The following is a 24848-nucleotide window of genomic DNA, read 5'->3' as shown; positions in this document are numbered from 1 at the left end:
GCCATTGACTCACTGTCCCTTTTATCCATATTGGATGTTTCGAAAGCTGTGGGATGGCCATTTCTTTGCTGCAGTGAAGCTAGCAGACGATACAGTTGTCTGGCACTGACCCGTCAGTGAGATGGGTACTAGACCACAGGTTTTTAACCAATGGTGAACACTGCCTCTTGATACCATACACTAATGCACTGAGATTGCTACGTATTTTTTCCTTTACTAACATTTAAAGTGTTAGAGACCTTAAGTAAAAAAAAAAAACTAAACAGCTGCACTAAAACTAATTTAAAGTTATCTTGAGCACACAAAAGCAGGCAGCTGACTTTTCCTGTATAAAACAATATCTGAAGAAAAATTAAGTTTTCACTAAAGTTCAAAGCTTAGCTTTACATTCTTTGTCGTCTTCCCCCTGCCACCCAGCATCCAAATTAGCTGTTGGAACCCACCTGCAGAAACCTCTATTACAAATAATGACTAGTTGCATGGCAGTTTCTGAACAGTTTTGCTGCATTCATATTCCTTTAGCTTAGCATCGCAGGAGGTTTTGATCCCTGGTCTGTGATCTCTGTGGTATCTACATGATCTCGGACCCTAACTAGGCGAGTTGGTGGTGGTGGGGGGGGAATAAACAAAAGCATTAATGATTTAAAAAACATTAAAAGCACACTAAGTGGCAAAATGCTTAATTGCACTTGGAACAAGTGCGATGTTACTGTGTCCAACAAAAGGCAAAATTAAAGAGCTCATCTCATTACGTTACTTCATTAAAGGAAATAGCACATTACCTTGGCACCTTCAAGTATGTGGAAGTCCTTCTGAAACACATTCTGAACATCTTGTGGAGTTGAGAATTTAATCCAGCAATAACGTCTGTGAAAGCCTGTATCTTTGTCCTAGTTAGCAGTTTAAAAAAATAAAAATCCAATTACTGTAGCAAATATTCACAGAGGCTGTTAAAGACTTTCTACAGGTATTCAATTTAAGGATTCAGAAGTTATCAGAGAAATCAGCACACTTGCTGTTTCAGAAGCCTTTTTCACGCTTCATGACATTTACTGTCATTGACAGCATGCGGGGGCCTAGCAGAGGCTGTTCTCCATCCCTTTCTCTCAATTTGAGTCCTGCAGTCATTAAAAAATTCAAGATTTTAAGTTATAGTTGAAGACTGGAATAATGCATTAGCCAGTTGTTTCAAACTGCAGTAGTTATCTACTATTAAGCCAGTCACAACAGAACTGACATTTAAATGGCTGCCTGATTTGAAAATAAGCCTGCCACAGTACTTGAAAAGCATTCAGCAAGATAAAGCAGCTGGTTAAGACACTAAAAAAGCAGGCTCCAATTTGAGATTGGAGCCTGCATGGAAAAGAAAAAAAAAGTTACTTTTAAGAATAATTTACCACTCAGAAAAGACAGTTGTCAATAAATAGGAGAAAATGCAGAAAAGCCAGGATCCCAACTCTGATGCCCATCAGGGTTGACAACAGGTCTGCCACTGAATTCTCTGATCATCAGGCATGACTGCCAACACTTCCAAACACCGGTGAAGTTTTCACCCACAAGGTACTGTATGTAGTCACACTGTCTGGTTTTAGTATCCTAGTGATGTCTTAATTAGGGTGTCTTAATGCTGCTGGCAGATTTTTGTACCTCTAGTGGTTTTAAGCATTAATGAATGCTCCTAAAGTAATCACTGAATCAAAACATACACACGTGCATCAGTTCAGCTTTAATCAGTGATGGAGGCAGGTTTACAGTAAGCTGCCAGCTTTTGCAGTGAAGCAAGGCATTCTGTCCTGGGCCTGAGGAACAGAGCGTGGCAGGCAGACACCTAAGCTTCGGTGTTCAGAAATAAGCAGACTCTTTCAAACCATCTTTCTCCATTTCCAAACTAGTCCTCAACTGATAGTGAACCCATCAGCTCGCTAACTGAAGTTCACCACACGCTGAGCCTAATTTAACAGACCATTACTTGACATGGAGAAACACCAGCAGGCAGGAGAAGCTCTACTCCTTCAGCAATGATCTGCAACTTACCTAATTAGAGTGGGAAATGAAGACTTTTTTTGACTGTTCATCTCTAAGAAACTACACTAGATCCTATTATCCCTGACGTACATGCTCAGTAGATAAATAACCTAAACGGCAGAGGTGTGAAACCTGAAGAGGTTGCGGTTTGTGTTAGCTCTGCGCACTCTGGATGGGGTACGAACCCATAGATGGAAGAGACGGTAGGCTCATACCCACACTTTTAGATTTTTTAGGCCAGTGAGACCAGGTGCGTAAACACTTTATTCTTTGTCAGAAGAAAGATAATGCCATGACGGAGAAGCTCAAAGCATTTTTAGGTTAATTATTCAGAAATGGCAGCATCACCAGGATCTGAGGGATGTGCTCTCTAAAAGTCTTCCAAAGCCTGTGGAAACCACTAAACTTCAAAGAGGCCTACAGCTTGCAGACACGTGGTGGCACCTACTGGGAGAAGGGACTAAGGGTGGAGAACACCAAAAATCTGACCAGAGTACAAGTGGCTTGCTCCCAGAAAGCGGCTCCAAGGGATGGGGGGAGCTGGCTTCGTGCCAGGGCCCCAGAGGTTCTGGCAACCTAGAGGTTGCCCTGAGAGGTGGCAGAGGCCCCATCCCTGCAGACATTCAAGGCCAGGCTCGATAAGGATCTGAGCAATCTCATCTAGTTGATGTCCCTGCTTACTGCAGGGGCGTTGGACTAGATGACCTTTAAAGGCCCCTTCCAACCCAACACGCTCTATGCTTCTAACCCCACCGGGGCCCACCGAGCACCAGCCGGCGGCTCTTCCCCGTTTGACCGAAAAAACACAAACAGCATCCTAGAGAACAAGTGGGTACTCACAAACGGCAGCTGGCACCTCTGTACCGACCCGAACTGGGAGAAGTATTCCTTCAGCTCCTCTGTGGGAGAAACGCACACCTGGTTACGCGGGCCCGGTGCAGCCGCGGCCCCCACGGCCTGTGCCGGCATACGCGGCGGGGCCGCCTCCTCCCGCACCAGCCCCGATGAGGGATGAGGGAGTCGGCGCAGACTCACTGCTCGACACCGTCCAGGGAACCTCAGCCACGAAGATGTCGAACATGTCGAAGAGTCTCCTGGAGCGACGCCCTGCCGCCCGCACCGCGCTGGCCGCCGCCATCTTGGGAGCTGCGGCGGGAAGGGGGGCAGCCGGCCCCGCCCCGCCCTGCCAGCCCCGCCCTCCGCCGCTCGGCCAAAATGGCGGCGGCGGCCCTGACCCGGGAGGGCGGGGAGGACGCCTTCCGCCGGCTCTTTCGCTTCTACCGGCAACGCGACGTGTCGGACTTGCGGGGTGTGGTGGACTTCTCCGTGCCGGGGGGCCAGGTAACACTGGGCTCTTCCTGCCCGCGGCGGGCTGCGATCCGAGCTCGTCCCGCCCTCCCAGCGGTGCGGCGGCGTTTCGGCGCGGTGCTGTGGCGGTGTTGCTGCAGTCCCCGCTCTCCACCTGCTGCTTCCCCTCGTGCTCGACGCCACGTCTCTCATGCCGTCCCGTTACGGGCTATAAGGTGCTGCTGAGCCTCTTACGGGTCGCTATAACGTTTAAAAGCGAGCTGCGTGACTAGAGAGGAGCAGCTGAGGGAGGGCTGCGACTCTGAGGGGCCTGGGCCCCGCTGCCCGCCGGACCCTGCAGCAGCTCCCCAAGGGTCCCCACGGGCCGGCTGCCTGTGGGGTTACGGGACCCCGTGTGAGGGCACACGGTGCCATCCCCGCCGCCTCTGGCCAGCACGCCGCCTAGTCGCAGGTTCACCACTTCTGCTTATGTTTATTTACTCCGCATTTAATTAGCTCTTTACACCACAGTAAGCAGCCTCCAAAGCCTCTAGTTAGAACTGCTTGTTACTTCAGGGAAGCAAAGGAATATGTGAATGGCAAAAAACAAGTTTTTCTCGTGAATGGAAAAAAAAGCAAGCTTTGCTCTTGGAGCTGGCACTGTTTCCTGGGCCTACTGGTTCTTGTCTTAGTCCTGAAATATCGGGGGCAGCTGGAGGGGGAGCCGGGATCAGCTTCCTCTGCTGTGCAGTGTGTGCCCAGGGTTCTTGCTGTCTTCCCCTTGGTAAAGGTTTTTTCCCCCTTCCTTACTCCCGTATAATAAACATTTGGCTTAGCCATCAGGGCAAGTCCAGCCATTGCAGTGGATTAGGGACACGCAATCAGGATAGCAGCAGCTGTCGTGGTTAGTAGTTAACCATGTCTTGAGAAGTGATCTTTTAAACTCATCTTCTGTTTTATCACCTCACAAAAGGATAACAGCTATCTGCTGAGGTATTGTTAACCAGGGATTTTCCCTCTATGAGCCTATAGGAAAAAAGGGAGTATAGTTAAAATGAAACTTTGCCTAATTTTTTTATAGTTCAAATGCTTAGCCTTTTCTTTTTACTGTTCTTGTAGAATATATATCTTGCCATTTTTTCAGACTATAATTTTGATATTGTTAAGGGGGCACAAAATCTGATCCATATGAAACTGTTTGAGGCGTTAGCATTACACAAGGGAGTTGTTAACGTTTCAGCCTTTCTTGAGCTTGCGGCAATCCTTTTATCAAATAAAGGATTCCAGTGTTATAGCCCTTCTGGGTAATTCAAAGTACTTGAAAGCATCACAAGCATCTGTCCCATCTCCATGTCTTCTTTTTGTGCCTGTTACCTTCTAAGATCAGTTGATAGTTTACTAGTGAAAGCATCTTTTATTTGTCTTTCCCTCAGGTTAAAAACATCTGGCTTTTCTCTTTAAGAGCAGCTACAGGCCAGGCAGATTGGCCCAGATACTATTGTTCCTTTTCTCTTAGAAAACTGCTTTGAGTGATTGAGCTCTTCAGTGAAGTGTGACCTACCCCAGCTGCCCTGCTACCAGGCTTATTTAGCTGATTCAGCAAATGTAATTCTTCAGCATAGAAACAGCTCCTGTTCTCCAGAAGTCCTGGCAGCAGCTGGTGTGTAAGCAGTTTGAGAAAGCAGAGAGGTGGCAGAGTCTTAGTCAAAGGAAGAGCCTTCCTGAGGACGTTCTGCAGACAGGACTCTGACTTAAGCTCTTCCAGGCTGGCAGTCGCAAAGCTGCTTTTGGCAGAGAGCTGAAAGTGGGTGAAACTGAGCATATTTCCAGAAGCTGCTGCCCAGCACTAGTTTAGAGTTTTCTTACAAATTCTATGTACATAATTTAGACCCGTTGCTCAGAAGACGTGAACCAGAGCTGTCAGCCTGCAGAGAGACTGATTTACATATTCACCACTGCACAGTCTGCATACAAAGGCCTTAATTTCATATACACTTTAAATTGTCTTAAACAAAGTCTTGCCTGTCTCTGCTTGCTTATTCCCACTGTGTCTGGCCAGCTCTTTCTTTGGCCTGTACTTTTGCACAGCCATGTGGAGAGCTGGACTGGGAAATTAAGCCAGAGCAAAACAAACCTGCCTCTACCCTCCCCTCCCTAAGGTGGTTCCCAGTCCTAAGGGAAGAAGGGAGTGGGAACACAGTGGGAGAATTTGGCCTTTTTCCGGAAGTGTTAGCTTATTGCAGCTTAAATACATGTGACCCAAGAGAATATGTCAAGAAAATATATCTTGCTAAGCCTTGAGCTGTTGACCCTGCTGTTGGAAACAAAAGTGGCAATGTGGTATTCAGAATTTACAGAGTTTCTGCAGTCCTTCACATCAGACAACTTTGGCCACTTCATCACTGTACTACTACTCCTGTAAATTACAGATGAGAGTAGTCATCTACCCTATGGGATCATGAGCAACTTTTATTTGGAAATGTTCTTTGAAGGTATAAAGTGTCATGGGTACTAAATACTGCTCTGTAATGGAGATGGATAATTATCAGAATGTTTTGTAATTATGAGGCTGTACTGTATAAATGGTATGTATAGTGCCAAACTCTTTCTCATTGGTATAAATCATTTGTTATGAATGGAGGACATCTCTCCAAAGCCCTAAGCATTGTAAAAACTTGTAGGTACCTTTTGATTCTTGTGTTGAGTACATACTGGCTCTGTTAGCAACGTGCTCTTTTCTGGTCACAGTTGCTTAGACGATAGTTCTGTGGTACAGTTGGCATTTTCACAAGACTTACCTTGGAATATGGTAGTACTCTTTCTTATAAGTGCTATTTTTGGGTGGGTTTTGTATTTCTTCCTTCTTTTTTTTTCTTTTTTCTTTTTTTTTTTTTTTTTAACCAGATCTATTTTCTTTTGCCAGGTGTTCAGATCACAGCTCAGTATTTCTTCAGTCAGTGATCAAGATGCCTACAGAGCAGGTTTACAGCCAGTTAGCCAGTGGAAAGCCTATGGCCTCACTGGGTATCCGGGTAGGTATTTCTGATTTCAAGAAAAATTAAACACAACCTTGTTGCTTTGGATTCAGGCATCTTCTATCTTATGTTCCTTGCTTTGCCTGAAAAGATATTTTGGTTTGCCTAAATTTTAATGTTATTTTAAGTGCAGTAGGACAAGTGAGTTGGCTAAAGGGTGGGATATGAAGGTGAGTGCAGAAGGGGCAGTTGTTTCACAGTCTCTCATCATCCCTCATGAGAATGGATTCCTGTTGCCTTTGATAGAGATCTTATATTTCTATAGCATCTACTTTTTCTCGACATAAATTATGAAAATTAGATAAGTGACTGAAATACAGTAATTTCAAGGCACCTACTTGCTGATGTAAAACACTGAGTACAATAAGTGAATAAGAACCTCTTGTCCTGTTCATTAGGCAGGTTATTGCAAAAACTGAAATGGATCTTAGGTTTGCAGGTCACCTGGTAGAATCACAGAAAGATGTTATGTTGGAAGGGACCTCCAGAGGTCTAGTCCAAGTCCCCGCTTAAAGCGGGGTCAAGTTGAAAGTTAGATCAGGTTGCTCAGAGCTTTGTATGGATGAGATTTGGAAATCTTCAAAGATAGAGATTATGCATCCTCTCTGGGCACCTATTCCAGTGTTTGGCCACTCTTGTTGTGATTTTTTTCACCTTCTATCTAACCAAAATTTGCCTTGCTTTAGTTTGTGACTGTTGCCTCTCTTAATCTTGCTGTTCACCTCTGAGAAGAATCTGGCTCCATCTTCTCTATGATGCCCTGCTAGGTAGCTCGTACTAACGCAGGCCAATGTGTAATCACCTTTATTGCCGCAGGGGTACGCTACTGACATGTGCTCAATTTGTCCTCCAAGGCCCCCTCCTGCTTTGATACCGAGCTGCTTCCTGGTCCTCAGGCCGTAGTCTTGCATGGGGTTATTCTGCTGCAGGTGCATGATTATCACTGTTGAACTTCCAGAGGTTCTCGTTGGCTTGTTCCTTCAGTTTGTCCAGGTCCCTTTCAGTGGCAGCAGTAGCCTCCAGCATATCCACTGCTGCCCCAGTTTAGCATTATCCATAAGCGTGATGAGGGTAAGAGTCCTATTGTCCAGGTTGCTGATGTAGTTAGCGGTCTTCACCCCAGTATCAGCCTGAGAAATGCAGCCCATAATGACACTGGTTAGACTTTGAACCATCAAATCACTCTTCTTTAAGCCTGGTGGCCCAGCCAGCTTTTGCTCACCCTTTTAGTTTACCCATAAAATCCATGAGCCCCCAGCTTGACTCCAGTGATGCTGCAGAGGATGGACTGGAAAACTTTGCTAAAGCCAGGGTAAACGGCATCCCCTGCTCTCCCCTTGTCTGGGCATCTCACTGTAGCAGGCAGTAGGGCTGGTTAGGCAAAATTTGCCTTCAGCAAATCCATGCTGGCTGTTCCCAGCCGCCTTGTGTCTGGGAATGGCTGTTGTGAAAGTTTGCTCCATAATCTTACCAGGGGTTTTGGTAAGGCTGATGCGTTTGTAGTGTGCCAGGTCCTCTTTATTACAGGGATTTTTGTTTGATTTTTGTTTTTTCTCATGTTTTTTTTGGTTCATCGGGACTGCAGTCTGTTTCTGTGTGTGTTGCTATGAAGCCAGCCTACAATTTCTGAAACAGAGGCAGCCACACTAGCCATCTGGCATGGTTAATACACAGGGGATTGAGTAACTTTGGGAGAAAGGTTTCCACCTCTTCTTGCCTCTATAAATTTTTTGTTCCATTTACCTGTCATATTACAGCTGTCCTTGCTTGGTCTCACGTGTCATTTTATGTCTGTCTAAATGTCTTTCCTAGCAATTACATGGAGGGGAGTCACAAGTATTCCATTTAACTACATTTTTCTTCTGCTTTGTCACAGAAAAACTTCTCACTAAAATGAAAAATGAAATGCAAATGCATTAATAAATTCTCGGTCCTATTTAGAATCAAGTCATGTGTGGACAAGAATAACATTTTATCCTTTTTCGGCTACCTTTAACTGGACATCCTGAAGCACTATGAGTTATTTAACCAACTGCCCCACTAGCCCTCTAAAGTAAGTTAGAATTTCTTTAGTTTGGCAAATGGAAGGGAAGTCATTCAGTTTTGTCCCCACAGTAATCAATGAAATATAAGACTAAGGAAGCTGGGTGGATTTCTGTTGTGGTGTTCTGAGTTCTGTGAGATGTGGGTAATGCTGGTTTTGGGTCTTACTGACACAAATAGGTTTTATGAGGGGTTGTTCTTGTTGCTAGACACTTATGTGTCTTAACCTTCCTTTGAATGAAGCTGGAGAGCACTTCCACTAGGTGTAATTTAATTCCTAGTGTGCCACAAGATTTTGCTGCAGTGAGAGAATTGCATCTGCTTCCTCAAGGCAGATTCCTTCATTATACAGATCCCCAGAGAATTTGTCTTTTGCCCATTCCACTCAGACCAGCTCTTTCCAGGCCATGAGGTTCAATTGTGTTGCCTTCAAAGCTTGACTGTGGTTGTTCTTCAGTCAGCTCAGAAAGATTGCTACGAAATATATTTCTTAGTCTTCTCCCTCGTAGGTGTGATAAGTCACTGATTTCTAGCACTATTGGCCCTACCAGAAACTATTATCCTTGAACAAGGAGACCTTTTCACTCTCTACAACTACCTAAAGGAGATTGTATTGAGGTGGGGGTTGGTCTCTTCTCCCCGGTAACAAGTGATAGGACAAGAGGAAATGGCCTCAAGTTGCGCCAGGGGAGATTTAGGATGGATATTGGGTAAAATTTCTTCACTGAAAGGGTTATCAAACACGGTAACAGGCTGCCCAGGGAAGTGGTTGAGTCACCGTCCCTGGAGGTATCTAAAAGACCGGTAGATGTGGTGCTTAGGGACATGGTTCAGTGTTGGTTTTGTCAGTGTTAGGTTAATGGTTGGACTTGATGATCTTAAAGGTCCCTTCCAACCTAGACAATTCTGTGATTAGTGTAGAATTTTATAGTAAAACTCTGCAACTGTTAGAAATTCAGGGATTTCTGCCTTTCTTGACACCAGAAATGTAGCAGTAACCCACTTCTTCGTTGTTCTCGCTTTTGTAAATCTAGACTAATCTGGTTTCTTAGGAGTAAGCAATGATAGGTCTGGAGAGACATGAGCATGTTCTAAGCTTCTGATAAGAGTCATAAAATTTGGATTCTTGTTCTCAGCTATATGTGTAACTAGCCCTCCTGGCTTCAATTTCTTCATTAATACGTGGAGATAATACATACATAGTAGAGCATAATTTCATGAATTCAGTAAAGTGCTTTGAGAACCCCACATCAAAAGCTGTAGATGGGAAAGGCAATATTTTTACTCTGCTGTATGCAGAGGCTAACAGAAAGTAAATTTAACGCTTCTGGCAAAGAAACTTCTTGTAACCAGACCTATGAGAAGGCTGCCATAGTCTGAAGGTGCAGGGAATGGGGTGAAATGAATGACAGTATATTATTAATACACTGAAGGCTCTTTTTCTAACCAGTTAATTTAATCTTGTGAGGTCTGAGAGATACGCTGGCAGGGAGCTTTTTCTGTGCTTTTATTACCACTTTCATAAGGCCACAAGGCAAGTTTGTATCCTACTGAGACTCCTTGCCTTGCTTCTTCCTTTTTCATCTATTTTTGTCTCCATTTAACTCGATATGACTGAGAAGTTCAAAAAGACACAGTTCAAAAACCTTGAAACCTCCTTTTCCTTTGTTCCTCATATACCCTTATCTCTCTTTGTATGTGAAGTTTGTGTTGGCAAGTCTTACTGAATTGACTGTCTTTGAGAGAGTGCCTTGATTCTCAGAGTAGGTACAATACGGATTAATAGTATCTTCCCATCAGACACTCATTCATCAATACCGTCGACCCTGGCCTGGAAGGGAATACCCCTGGAAGGAAATCCCCCCTGGGATGCTGGGGAGAAAATTCCAGTGAAGAATCCTGTTAGCACTCCTGGTGATGGTAGATCTTACGTCAAGGACTCTTTTCTGTTAAGATATAGACCAAATCAATCCATTACATCTCTGTTAACCGTCTTATTTGGGCTGCTGCTTGAACTGTGCCTGAGGTGCCTGGCTAAATGAATGTGCAGACTAGCTACATGTTTATTTTGTTTTGTTAATTAATAATGACTGTAAACTATTTGCAGTCAGCAACAAGCAGTTCGGGATTTAATTTGACTTTCGTCCCCCTTGATGAGTATTACCATACCAAAATACAAAGATGGATACAGACAGGATGGGTGAAGCAAAGGAGTGGACAGTTTATGTTACTAGAGACCAGCTCGTGGACTGCTCTCTGCAGTTCATGACACTGAAGTAGCAATAAGAAGACAGTATGAGTTCAGAGGCAGTGACAAGGTTAGCATCTAGTAAAACTAGGCCAGAATTACTTTAACTTTGCAGGGTTCAAGAGAAAAATCTTGCTGAATCATTTCAAAATCAAATTTACTCCAAAGCAATTGGCTTTCCAAGTTCTCACTCCTTTATCTAACTGTAATCAATATGCCTTACACAGACACTTCCTTTATTGTCATTTTTTACTTAAACCAGTGTTGGTTGCCCTCCCTACCTTCTACCATTTGTATGTACTGGGAAAAAAAAACAATAGGTTTTAACTGTTCAGACCTGTTAATAGATTTAATCAGCTTGCATGAAAAGTCAGCGGTTGTACGTCTAAGGTATTTTTTCAGTACCTCTGACCCCTGACCTTTGCTCTAGTTTTATAAAAAACAGGGAAATGCCTAATCATACTTTCTCCCCACCTCCTCTCTCTTTCTCTGCGGTCAGGGTTTATTTTCATACCAAACCCTTTCATTCCGGGCTGCCAGCGTCACTGGGTGAAACAGTGTCTCAAGCTATACCCCCAGAAACCCAATGTCTGCAACCTGGACCTGCACATGGCTCCTGAGAAGACCGTTGACTTGTGGGGACAGAGCAAGGAGCAGCTGAGGTAAGTCCACAATAACCTTTAGTGGTCAAAACTAACGGAGCCAGAGGGTCTCAGCTCTGAGAAAGTCTAAGAAAAATGAGCAGGGAAGGGAAGCTGAAAAAGATTGCGTACATGCTGGCAGTATACGGATGGTGTCAGGCATGCCAAGTTAAAGATGGATTTTTCATGGCTTGATGTGCATCTTTGTTAATTCTCTGCTTTCACACTGTCAATGGGATTTTCTAGTAGCAAATTATTCCAAAGCCATCAGTCAAATGTAAAGTAGTGACCCTGGCTGATATGGTGCTTGGAAGCTTGCTAAGCTTAGCTACAAGTGGAACCATGAGGTGCCTCTAGGCCTGTTTTCCTGAGGCAAAAGGGATCCTTTCCAAACACCCCTCTAATGCTAGCTCTTCTTCCCAGTAAGCCGTCAGACCTAGTATGCTGTAACTGAAAGGCTGTTATCTGCATTATTTATTTTTTTTAACATCTCAAGTCAGATAGTTTCTGTGGTTTTCTTTTCCAGAGTATTTCTTTGGTTTGGTTAGAGTTTTGTTTTATGGGGGTTTTGTTGTTGTTTGTTTGTTTTTTTTCATTCAATCTGAGATAGTGATTAAATGTACAATTTTCATGGCAATCCTGCTTACTCTGAAAGGTTCTCGCAGGTTCAGAGTTCTGTGGCTGGTGCAGCTGCCTTTCCTCTACCTGATTTGGAAGTTAATGGAGAATTTGTCCAAGTTTTGAAGTCAAGTAGAAAGTTTTAAAGTCCAAGTTTTTTAAGACTTTTTTTTAGTCACATGTAAAAATACATACAAGATAGATGCTGTTGACAGTACACAATTTTTTTAGTTATTTGGGTATTTATCATTATCTTGTTGATTTCACTGCTCAGTTTTCCATAACAATTGTTTCATGTGATGGAGTGACCAGAGTTCCCTACAACTCTTATCTTCCACCTGTCTCTTAGTAAAATTGACATGCTGAGATTTTTCTTCAAAAGTACTCTTAACATCTACAAGATATGGAATAGCAGAAGCAAGATTTGGACTTCTAAATATTTGCACCTAGGAGAGAAGTTATGCCCCCACTTGTGTTTTCCAGACTTAGTCAGAATTAGTTACAGAAACTCAGACGCCTTTTTTGTGTTCCATCAAGGATGAAAAATTGTTCTTTGAAAGTATTGTGTGTTGTGCCCTACAGCTGAAAAAAGTGAGGTACTGTTCCAGCTTGACAGGGCTCTCCCAGCAGCACCTCCTGTGTGCACAGAGAATGATCAGAACAGAGGTTAATTTGCAGCTGAATTCAGTTCAGTTGAAAATAGCATTTGGAAGAGTGATGGCTGGCAGAAACAGTGGCAGTTTTATTAAGCGCTTGCCTGAGTCTTCAAGTGAGCAAACTGCTGTATTTGTGCTTTTACCTAGGGGACAGCGGATCAAACTAGCCAACTTGTCTAGTATCTGGAGTGAGAGCCTTTCAGGGAGGGGAGAAACAGAGTGCTTAACTAAAAAGAGGTCTACTGCCAAGATTGGACACAACTTTAATGCTTTTTAGAGCCATCAGGAAGATGTATAAATGTGCTTGGGTTGTGTCTTATCTGCTTTTTTCAGGATGCAGGAATCACAAGGTAGGGATAGTCCTTACAGTTCCTAGAAATGTACGCTATGCTCTCTTCACAAAATGGAGTTTGGGTATTTTTGTTAGTGGTGGGGACAATTAAAAGCATAAAAGGGAGTAGGGCATCCCTACAAGGGATATATATCCTTGTGTATAAGGAAAAGCGTGGGGGGATTTTATAGACGCAATCATTTACCAGTCAATAAAGAAAAAAGTGAGCTTGAGACCAGAGCCCTCCTGCTGTTCAGTCCTGTTCTCTTTCGAACGTAGTTATACCAGAAGTTCTCTGTGCTTTTTTGCATTGTTCCTAGAGATGAATAACACTGAGGCTTTCTTCTCCTTAGCAATCATATGTGAAATCATGTGCAAAATACTAAGTTCTGGGAATAAGGACCCACCGAGCATATTAGGGTTCCTGCTGTTGTGCAAACACTCTAGCACTGTAGTGACAGAAGAAGGGCACTTTCAAAAAGCATGTGCTAAAAATGTTTAATTATGAACATTAAGTTTGTCGATTGAAAGATGCAGAGGAATGAGTTTGGGGCTCTCCCTTTTCTAAATGATGTGTTACCTGCTTGTAGGCTCCATAAATTGTACCAAGTGGCATGTATTTGACTGTTACTTTGTTGCTGCATGATAGTAATTGCAGTTGCTATTAGCCTATGAGAAAGATGAAAACTGGAAAGATTACTTTCTTTCAATAATCAGTGAGCTATGAGAAATTACTAAAGGTAAAGGCCTTTTACTTCTGTTCCTGATTTAGCTTAGGAGCTATCATTACGCTATAGGTGAAGGGCAGAAACAAGCTGTGTATCCAGGTAGAAATGCACATGCGCACATTAAATGCAGATGATTGGCTAAGACTTGACCATGACAGCACAAATATGAATCTCTATATGAGAGCCAACCATCTGGTGCTACTGTTGATCATGATGTTTCGCGTACATTTCCCTTTTCTTTCTTTACCATAACACATAACTTAGTTTGAGGAAAAAAAGCTGAAATTGGTGAAATAAGTGGAGTAGAAGATAGATGTGTACCTTCCTTTTTGTATTTGTCACTAGGCTATTTTTATCTGATTTACTATAGCAATACGCCTAGTAACTTTTTAAGGACTTTTCGGTAGGCCATAGTAAAAGGCCATCCCTGAGGTCTCTTTCTGCCTTCAGCACCTTCAAGTAAGAATGTTAAATTGGTGTGTGACTTCAGATTACTGAGTCCCTCTGCATTAGGGTTGTCACTTGAGAAGAACAGTTTTTTGTCCTGTATAGCACTCTGGATAGGAGACATCTGTGATCTAGACTTCTTGACATTACAAGAAGTGCATGATCATAGCTAGAGCAGTCTTGCTTCTTACTGAACACTGAGTCAGTCCATCATGAGTCCATAAAAGTACCATGTAGTAGAACTAATGGTCCTTTGCAGTATTATGCAGCTTGATATGTTTCACTGTCAGGCAAAACATTTTCCTTCCTTGTCATTTTCCATGAAGTGCCTAGGATATTTTTTCCTTGTGTTTGCAGCCTTAGATTTTCACGGGTTCTGTTCTTTCACTTTCAGGTGCTCAAATAGTCCGTGCTTAATTCTGACTTCTAAATCTACACCAGTTCATTGTGTTGTCTCCATGTGATAACCAGTTATGTACCACGTTGAAAATACAAGCTTTCAAACTGACAGCATTTGTCAGTAGGCTATAGTTTGCACAGATGTCATGAGCTGAATTTTCAAGGTCTTTGGAGGAAAAAAATAATGCCACTGAAAATAAAAGTTTAGCATTGATAGTTTTAATAGGCTGTCATAGGGATCAGTGAATCTCATTACTGCATGCTGCACTACCACAAGCCCCCTCAGAAATTAACACACATCCTATTTCTTTCCATTTTGTCTTTGCAGAAGGAAAGGTTCCAGTAAATGGGAGCCCAGAAGCTTATTGGAGAAACTGCGCTGGGTTACCCTTGGTTACCATTATAATTGGGATACTAAGGTATTGAAATTAAATTCTTCTCCATTTTTCTTAGCTGTAAGCACTCAGAAGGGCAGACAGAGGAGGGTATCATGGAATAAAATGCTCATGATCCTACAAAACAGTCTTGAGGAAAGGCTCTAACAAACCATGCTTGTAAGAATGTTTCAATCTGTGTTAGTTTACTGTGAAGGATTTAACAACTAAAGTCCATTGCTGTGTTCTTTCCTTTGAAAGGTAACATGGTAGCATATACTCAGCTCTAGACCTGTAACTATTTCAGGGTAAGTTAGCATTTTTACCTACCAAAAGGGATGGTCACAAAAGCATCGTGAGCTACTTGCAGTGAGAATGACCTTGGTGCTTGAAGACAGCTACTTCTAAGACACTACTCCTCTTGCAAGGGGTGGGCGAGAGCAGGAAGAGGCTGCTGCTGATGTGACTTTGAACTTAAGAGTCTGAACCAGTATAGTACAGTCTCACCAACTAACAGCCGTTTTGGGGGTCCTGACCAAAATAAACTTTTTCATGAGACTGAGTCAGAGGGAGGCTGAGAAAGGATGGCAGAGCAACTATGCAGTCTTGTCAGTATATTGCAGATGCTTAACTAACTCTGCTTGCAGCCTTACATTTACCAGGTCAACCTTAATAAAAACTTGGTTATTCCCTTCCAGTCTTCTCAGAATCCCTCATAGGAGAGAGAAAAAGTAGGTTTGCAATTGATTCCTGTTTGTCTTATTTTTCGAAGAAGGAACAAAGAGGCTCGTTTCAGAGCTCTGTTGATGAGATTCAGAACTGTCTTCCCATTGGCATTTCTAGGTAGTGACCAAGTAGATCCTCAGGATGTTGGTACTAATCTTACTGACTTCAAATTTGCCATCCAGATACAATGATTAACTCCACGATTAATTAATCTCTGGCAGTCTCAGTATGGGCCCAGAATTAAATGATAAGAGGTAAACTTGCTGTGATTCTGCCAATGTTGTAGTAATTTTCCAGGCAAATATGATGTCCTTCTCCATGACTGTCAGCCAAACTTCTGAGTGCTCATTCAATGTTTGTTTCCAGTTGCATTTGCTGCTCTGATGTTCTGGGTGTGTTTGGTTTTGTTTTGTTTTTCTGCTCTCCTTCCTCCAGAAGTACTCAGCAAATCACCACACTCCTTTCCCCTCAGACCTTGCATTCCTGTCAGAACAAGTGGCCGCAGCCTGTGGGTTCCGGGGTTTCCAAGCCCAAGCAGGGATCTTGAACTACTATCATTTTGACTCTTCATTGGGAATTCATGCAGATGAGTCTGAACTAGACCATTCTCGACCCCTTTTATCATTCAGGTGAGTAGAGGAAAGCACTTGAGTGTTGTGGAAGGATAGTTGGCTTTTTTTTTTTCCTATGCTTGCATGTGGTTATAGGAAGTTGGTATGATATAGTTTGCTAATTGGGTATGTAATCTTCACTCTCTGAAGACTTGAATAGTAGGAAGCTGTAGCTCAAGGGCATGGTTTTTTCTTTGAAGACTGCTTGAATAGTATGAATGTGGCACCTGAAGTGGAAGAGCTCTTTGCACAGAGCACAGTTCTGTTCTAAAGCAGTAGAGTGGCAATTGGGTACTAGCAGGCAAGGATGCAATAGCTCAGCAGAGCTTCTGACCTGGCAGGGCAACTGCTCACACTATGCTTACCTTGAACCAGGCCTCTTAGTCTGTTTTCCATGTTGTCATTGTAAAGTTGTTACTAGGCATCCATCTGGTTTTCTAGTTTGGGCTTTCTTTTTTATAAGGGGATTTAGCTGCTAATATTTTCTTAGTGTACATATTATTGTTCTCTACCTGAATTTGTTTTCTTTCCTTTCTTCATCTTCATACCATCTCTAGTTTTGGGCAATCCTCGATATTTTTGCTTGGGGGCCTGAAGCGGGAGGAGGCCCCAACAGCAATGTTCATGCACAGTGGAGATATCATGGTGATGTCTGGCTTCAGCCGTCTGCTGTACCATGCTGTCCCCCGGGTCCTCCCCAACCCTGAAGGGACAGCTTTGCCTTCGTGCCTGGACCAAGCGCTTTCTTCAGACCTTCCTGTTGGCTCAGTCATTGAGCACAGCTCTGATGAGGATTGGCAGGTCTGTGCCAAGTACTTGCAGTCTTCCCGCATTAATATGACTATTCGGCAGGTGTTGGCTGAGGGTCAGAAATTTCCAGAGGAATCTGGGACAAATGGAAAGGGCCAAGCACCTTCTGAAGACAATCACCATCAGGAAAACAGCAGAGCCAAGAGACATAAACCAAATACAGACAGCTGAGACCGGGAGATCATGCTGACATGGACTGGACAGGCAACCTCCATGGGGAATTGGGAGCTAGTGTAATCATACGAGAAGTCATTTGTCTGTATTGGGACTAATAAACTTCTGCAGAATAAATGTAGTCCTTCTTGCTGTAAGAAATAGGCTTGGGGAGAAAAAGAATCTAAAAGGAAAAGAATGATAAGTTTGGGACTGGGACTCAGGAGATGAACTCTATTGCTGTTTTGTTGGGGATGTTTACTCGACTTATTTCCCTTTAAAATATGTGTATGTCAGACAATTTTAAGCTTGTTCAGTGATGCTCATAAAGTATTCTTAATCCTAGGGCAGAAAGTGCTAGCTAAAGATACATAATTGCTATGTGTTAAAGAATCCTATTGGGCATGCAACAAGTATGAGAATAGGCTGCTCTGAGCATGAGACCTACCTGCAGCATTTCCAAGAGAATTACCTTTCCATCAAAAATTGATTCAGTGATCAGAAACCAGCAGCTTCCTCAAGCAAAACCTGCTGTAAACCTGCTGTAGTCTTGTGCTCTCCTTTTGTCTGCTTGCACCCCCTCAGCTGCAGCAGAAACTGCTCTTATGAGTGGAACTGGACTTTTTTTTTGCATACCTCAGATTTTAGAGAGAAACAATTGGGGGCAATATCTACTCCTCCCAACAGTAAGCGTGCGACTGAGCCCTACATCCCTGTTCTTTCAAAACTGCCCCTTCTTAAGTGCCTGCGGATTGTGGTCTCCAGTCCCAAGCTAGCATCTTTAAGGAACAGAATGACTTGCACGTAGAAGCAATGAAGCTGTACATTAAGTACCAAAAAAGAAAAAAAATTAATCAGTGACTATCTCTGTCACCCAAAGATAAATATATGGAAACAAAGAAAAGCACTAGCTTTTGTGCCAGTTCCCTTTAAGACTCAGACCTTCCTATCTGCTTTTTAATGCAATTTTAATTGTTGGAGTGGAATGCACTGTCCCTGGGGTATTTTGTTGCACTTTCCCAATGAATAAACTTACTTGGTTTTTAAATTAAAGATCTCTATCAGTTTTGAGCTGGCTTTTTTCTTCTTTTCTTTTTTTTTTTCCTCCCTGTTAGTTATTTCAGTGTATTGTTAATGCTGCCGCATCCCTTGTGCTGTTCCCTCCAGGCTTCTTTTGGATCTACTGCCTCTGCCATCTGCCAGCTCTGGTGGAGGAGCCCTGCAGACTTTGCTTATGGGCAGTTCAGGGTTTGTTGGGCAGTTTCAGAGAGGTGTTGCCTGCAGTATCAAAGTCCAATTTAATATGTATGTGGCAGCTTTTCCTCATGGGGGAAAGTGTGTCTGGTCTGCTTATTTCATAGCAGGTGAATGTGTGTATGTGTGCTATTAATTCCTTATACAATACTGCAAAGATCTCCAGTAATTTAATTTCTAAAGGAATCAGATGGCGGTTTTAATATCTTATTCTATGCCAGAAATTTGTCCTTTTTGTATCCTAGGCCTGGTGTATTTACAGCTGAGCCCTGGGAGAGTGAATACTATTATGCAGAGAGGTGACAACATGACTAGAAAGGAAAGTTGATGGAGTAAGTCTCAGAAAACAGCAAAGCTCCCTGAGTGGCACCTGAAGGTGGGAAAGGGGAGAGGAGTATTTGTTTTCCTGACAGTGAGAAGGCAGACTCTCTGCTCTTCACTCCTGAGAGGAAAGCAAAAGTCTGCCACTCACCCAGCACTGAAGAGGAGAGAAGGCAGGGTCATAGAGCTAGATGGTCATGAACTGGGGCTGGTTTCTTCATGTCGCAGGCTGAGGTTTAAGTCCACGGTTCTCATTTCTTAGGCCTTCAATTAGGGATTCAATTGTTCCTGTGATTCAAGGACAAGAAACCATACTGTTTATCCTCTGCAGTTTGAAATGGTAGTAAATGCTGCAAACTGCTGATAGCAATTGGTCGTGGGGAGTATCCAGTCTGTTGAAGCCTTATGTTTAGATGTGAATGAGTTGAGAATTTGCTGAGTTACTGACTTGCAGTCAAGCTTGTTATCTAATGCTATTGTGAGTGAGAGACAGCCCTTGGCTAATTCTGTATCAGACACCCAGAAAATGAAAAGTCCATGACCTGGAAACGGGCAGATGAGAAATGACCCAGGGAAAAAAAAAAAAAGTCATCCGTGTACAAAGAGAAAAAACTAAACAGGGAGAATTTCCTGAACTGCCAGCCTAGTAGAATCATTGGTTCTGTGACCACAGAAGAGTGGAGTACAAATGAGCAAACCATGGGACTTCTGTGAACTCCGAAAACTCTGTTTCCAGAACACGATTTCAAAGAGGCACCAACAGCCCTGGGAAGAAGGCAGGGAACAGGGCTGCATCCAGTGATCCATCTGCAAGTTTTTATTGTAGGACAGAATGATGGGGAACCATTGCCCTACTCTACACAGCTCCCAGGCTGTGACATTGCACCTCATTTGTTTAGGTTTGTGATGACACAACAGGATTTTTCATAACGCTGATCAAATTTTTGTATCTAAAGGTATGACAAATACTTGCATGTGTTCATATAGGTGTGCACTGAGATAATCTCTGTGGTTTTTAATTCCTCTAAAGGAGAAGTGCTGCCCAAGGGCCACAAGCACAAAATTGCATCAGTGGCATAGGCAGCAGTCTTCTAGGATGTCCTGCTGTGCACAGCTGAGGGGAGGGACAGAAGAGGTCATCTGGACTAATTCTGCAAGAAAATTAATGTAATAAGCTGATTACAGGAAGATAATTGTGTTTAATTCAAGGCCACCTGGAAATGAAGCATATTGTTTACCACACGTACTCTGTTCATTATGTGATCTATAGGTAAAGCTAACCGTCCAACAGAGTTTAAACAATTCCTATTTTTTTTATAGTCAAGAATAAAGGAAAAATAAAATCTCCAGTTAAATCAGAATCAAAGCAGAGTGGGATGAATCCTGGAAGCAGAAGAGGGAACTGCCTGTACGAACTTGTAATTTTCAGTCCTCTTGAGAGTGCTGTGCTAGAGAAGTTCACTGTTACAAACTGGACTGCTGGCAGGTGCCCAAAACAGATTGACTGCGTGCCCTCTGCGTGCCAACCAGGCGGTAACTTACGGGCAAAGCAGCCCCTAGGGCTGTGCCTGCTGCCGGAATGATCTTAGGTATTTTTCCTTTCTTGGAGAGCTTGTTGGCATTTTTTCCTCACTGTTCCACAGCACTTATAGTAGTAAGGTGCACCTAAGCTCCTCTATTTATGCTACGTGCTCTGCTGAGCTAGTAGGTAGGGAGAAGCTAGTAGGTAGGGAATACCCAGGTAGCAGCACAGTATCGTACTGCTATAGATACAGGTCGAGGTTGAAGGTGGCTTGCATCTTACGGAGTGCAGACAAGAACTTGGATCTGCCTTCATCTATTCATATAAGTCATTCTCATTCTCTGCATCACACCTGAAGCAGGATAAATTTAACATGGAAAAGAGACTTGTCAGTGGCAAGACTTGTCTTCCGCTTAATTGGGATGCAAAATTAATTGAGCTATAATCCAGTGTGCTCTAAGCATACTTCAGTTCTGATGAAATCATAAAACTTGCCTGGGTCTGAACACATTACCTCAACAAGTTAACAGAAGTACAGGGACTGCAGAAATTAATGATCCAGAAAAATAAGTTGCTGGAGGCCTCAAAAGACCTATATATAAAAGGCCTTTTTTTGGATAATCTCTATGCAAGAAGAGACTTTGAGAGAAAACCAGTGACAGTCATCCACAGTCTGCTGATGCCTCTGCAAATCCTAATAACCAAAGCTGGTTGAAAACAATCTGTAGCATAACGCTATAGATCTGGTAAAAGAGGCACAAGATGCAGCTGACGCAAGTTTAGCACAGTACAAAATAAGTTCAGCTATTTATATTTAGCAAATGATAATCACAAATACCTTAATAAAACCATTTTCCTATGCAAAGAATTGAACGCTGACTAAGAATATGTTCATATACACTCTGGTAAAGTTGAGATGAGATAAAAGTTGCCATTGTGCAAGTTACAACTTAGCTCATACAAGCCATTTCCTTGCATCATCTTCTGACATCTGTAGTCAAAGGACCACAGAAATGGTGGTTGAAGGGACCTCTGGAGGTGTTTAGTCCGGCCTCCCCCTAGGAATAGTGCTGTTACCAATGGGCCACCCATGTGAGACTTAGAAACCTTCCATGGTGGAGACTCTACCATTTGCTTTCGGTAACCTGTGCCAGTGCTGCCCCACTCACCTTATGAAGAAATTTCACCTTACGTCCTGCCTGAGTTTCCCAAAATACAACTTGTAACTGTTCCCTCTGCCTTTTTGTTACCATCTGTTACTACCAAGAGTTTGGTTCCACTGTCTTTGTAACTCTTCTTCAAATAATTGAGGTCTACAGTTAGAACTGTGTGTGTCGTCTGTCCCCCCCCCACACCCCCTGCCAAGTCTCCTCTGTGCCACATGAAAGAACCCCAGGACCCACAACATTTCCCCATAGATCATGTGCCCTGGGCCCCTGACTTTCCTCACTAGCCCTCTTCAGCACCTTTTCCTATTTCAGGTGGTACACCACTCTCTCTGCTAGTGCTGCTTTCTGTTACAAACAGGATGCCAACAACAAATGGACTACTGAATCCTAGGTCCTATGCCCGCTAGATCCACCAAATCCACTTAAATCCACTGCATCTTAGGCTGTGGGTTTTTTTACAGTGCTTCCTAAATTAAATAATTTTTTCCTCCCATCTACATCACAATAAAACAAAAGCAGTAGTTTTGTGAGGTGCAGAATGAACGTGCCGTGGTTTCCTGTGGATTTATGTTCCTGAAAAATTGTGAGCACTCACGGAAGCTTTTCTTCCAGCTGAGCATTTGTAAGTGATTTTTTCACATGTGATCTCTCCAGTGTTTAATACATGCACGGTGCACTCTTTTCCTGAATCAGGGTATTTACAGGGTCCCTCTCCTCTAACTGGCTACCTACTAAACCTGCAGGAACTTAATTAGCTGTGAAATTTATGTCGTTTATCAAATCTAATTGAAATAAACCAACAGGTTCCAAAGTTACTGGGCAGGAGTATGAGGACACACAGAATTTAACACATGCACTAACCATGAGAACACAAGCTTTATTCCCTTAGGAAGCCAGGCTCAAAAGCCCGCTTTTATGCTCTTAATGCAGACTTGTCTGGACTTTTATAGCAGGTGCTGCTCTGAGGGGTTTTGCTCTTGGGGTCCCAGTCAAGAAAAGAACAATCTGGAATATCAGAGTAATTTTAGCCCAGTGAGCACCATCCCCATCAGGTTCTTGCTATTTTAAGTGTGCGACCCCTCTTAGGAGGAGCTGACTATGCACTGAGACTCTGAACAGGTTAATCAGCTAAATGCTTATCTCCCCAAGATGGTAAATAAGTGTCTGGAGTACAGCAGGGAGCCAGATCTGATTTTTATTCGCAGCTAGGGCTTGTATTCAGATAGGCATCACGGAAGATATCTACTACTTCCACTACACTGAGGGAGGAGGGAGGGGATAAAGTCTGGAAAAGCCAGGAGTAGCTTTCCCTCCCTGCAGAATAGAGGAGATGTTTATTCCTCTGGACAGTAAAAGTTTTAACCTTGTGGAGGCACTTCCCATCTCATTTTTCCCAAGTCAGCAGGGACTATTCTGTCTCTGACCTTTTCCTATGGTGCCATTGAATGTCCTCTTCCACAAAATGCCCATGCGTAGCGGACTCTGCCCTGAGCTCCTCTGTGTAGCCTTTCCCTTTTTGTGCCTGTAATTGCACATCTTCGCCCTGAGGTTGTGCCCTCCTTCACCATCACTCGATGCTTATTTCCTTAACTCAAGTGCTCAGTGCTGCTGGCGGGACTGAAGGGGGGCACCTGCCCACAATGCAGCTTTTCTAATCTGTTTCGTGATCTCAAAGCTCTTTCAAAAGGTAGGTCAGGACCATTACCCCTGGAAGGTCAGGAGCAACGCCAATTTATACCAAAAATGTGGGAAAAATCTAATAGAAGTAAGGTGAGGTGGCACGTGCACTTATGTGTAGATGTGGCACCTAAGGACATGGTTTAGTGGTGGACTTGGCTGTGTTAGGTTTACAGTTGGACCTGAGGGTCTTAAAGGTCTTTTCTGAAATAAATGATGCTATGATTCTATGAGGTACAACAAAACATTCTCCAAATATTCTTGTTGAAACTATGTATAGAGAGTGAAAAGTGAGTCAGCCTAAAAGACATACTGCCTCTTTCGTCTCTGATGTGGGGAAGTCAGCACTTTACATTAGCTTTTAGCTTCCTTCTAGGTGAATTTAAAACTCATTCTGTATTTACCGAGGAAGGCCAGAAGAATCAATAAAGGCCTTGGCTTTCTAGAGGTGATCATCTCACCAATCATTTCTGTCTCTGTTCTGCACTAAGGGCTTAGATAAGAAGGTTTTGTTTTTGTTTTCTTTCTCCTTAATGGATAGGTTTCTTAATTAGGATGGGGGAAAAATGACTGCAATTTTGCTGTGGCAAATTAAAACCAAAATGAGGTAGCAAAGAGCAGGGTCTGGAGGGGAGGGGGGCAATCAGAGACAGCTATTGATTTTGAAATGATGGAGGAGCCAAAGGAGAGCACACAGCCTGGAAGAGAGACTCATCTTTCAAAGCACCATTCTTGCTTAAAACCAATCAGTCCAGGCAGAAGTGTTGGTTGTGGCTGAAGCTTCAGAGTTCGCTTTGTTTCCAGACAGAATTTAAATTTTGGAATGACTGGCTGTTTCATAAAGGCATGGTTCTTTAGACAAATCTTGGGAGCGTGGAGCTAGGAATCATGGGATGGAGATGAACAAAAGTAAACCTGGGTGGAGCATTGAGAAATTCTTAGTAGTTGTGGTAACAAAAAAATGTTTGGAAATAGTTTCTTACAGGGATGAAGAAAAAGTGTCGCTGCTCACAGCCAAGGCAGGCAGAGGAAAAGGAACAAACATAAGCTGAATATAGGACGAGCACCAAGATCTAACACCCTTCTCACTCCCAGTTGTTGCACAGCATGTCCCATCTTTTCTAGAACAGAGAAAACTGATCTGGTGTTGTCTTATTTTGTCCCAGTGGCTGAAATCAAGCTCAGGTACAGTGTTCTGCCACTCCAGTCAGCACATTTGTATATACACTGGCCTTGTCCCCCTTGGCTTTTCAGAAAGCATTCCTCCAAGATTAGTCAGATGTTAGTCTGACCTTCCGTCAAATATAGCCAGCACCTGGAAAAGCTGTCAGAGAACAGCACCAGTCTTGTAATGACTGGTTTGAGTTTGTTGGCTTGTTCTCATTGCTATGATGAAACATGACTTTGCAGAAGTGCTGATTTTCAGGTCTCTATGGCAAGGGGTCAGGAAGATTTTAGCTGTACTACTGCAAATAATCTGCAGCCATTCTAAACCCAGGTAAATGCTGTGCATAAATAAGCCCCTTTTCATCCCAGACTGCTGAAAATATGCCACAGGTCCTTTTAAAGCAAGGGGTTTGTTCCGCCATGTAGGAGACCTGTCTTCTATTCTACACATTGCCATTGCTCCATCAAATCCTCATCACAATGCTGGTGACAAAATGGCATCTCTTTTGGTCCCCATATGGCTGGCAGGTTGTAGGAGATAGCGTGTCCTTGTCCACAAACCATTTTCCCCCCTCACTCTTCCTCTTGCCTCCAAGCGGTGCTAGA

General features: G+C 43.2%; 1 protein-coding gene across 1 annotated transcript; it reads left to right on the top strand.

Annotated features, from left to right (window-relative positions):
• The first annotated feature begins 3021 nt into the window (after nucleotides 1–3021).
• ALKBH1 (alkB homolog 1, histone H2A dioxygenase) lies at nucleotides 3022–18185 on the top strand. The gene is made up of 6 exons (XM_074585392.1): nucleotides 3022–3366; nucleotides 6236–6344; nucleotides 11138–11300; nucleotides 14787–14877; nucleotides 15994–16187; nucleotides 16727–18185. Exons 1-6 carry the CDS (start codon nucleotides 3037–3039, stop codon nucleotides 17148–17150), a joined length of 1311 nt encoding a protein of 436 aa, XP_074441493.1. The 5' UTR covers nucleotides 3022–3036; the 3' UTR covers nucleotides 17151–18185.
• Nucleotides 18186–24848: the final 6663 nt, after the last annotated feature.

Source organism: Larus michahellis, chromosome 4, assembly GCF_964199755.1.
Source record: "Larus michahellis chromosome 4, bLarMic1.1, whole genome shotgun sequence".
In the NCBI taxonomy this organism is placed as follows: Eukaryota; Metazoa; Chordata; class Aves; order Charadriiformes; family Laridae; genus Larus; species Larus michahellis.
Note: the sequence above shows the minus strand (reverse complement) of the source record. Positions and strands in the feature narration are given on the sequence as shown.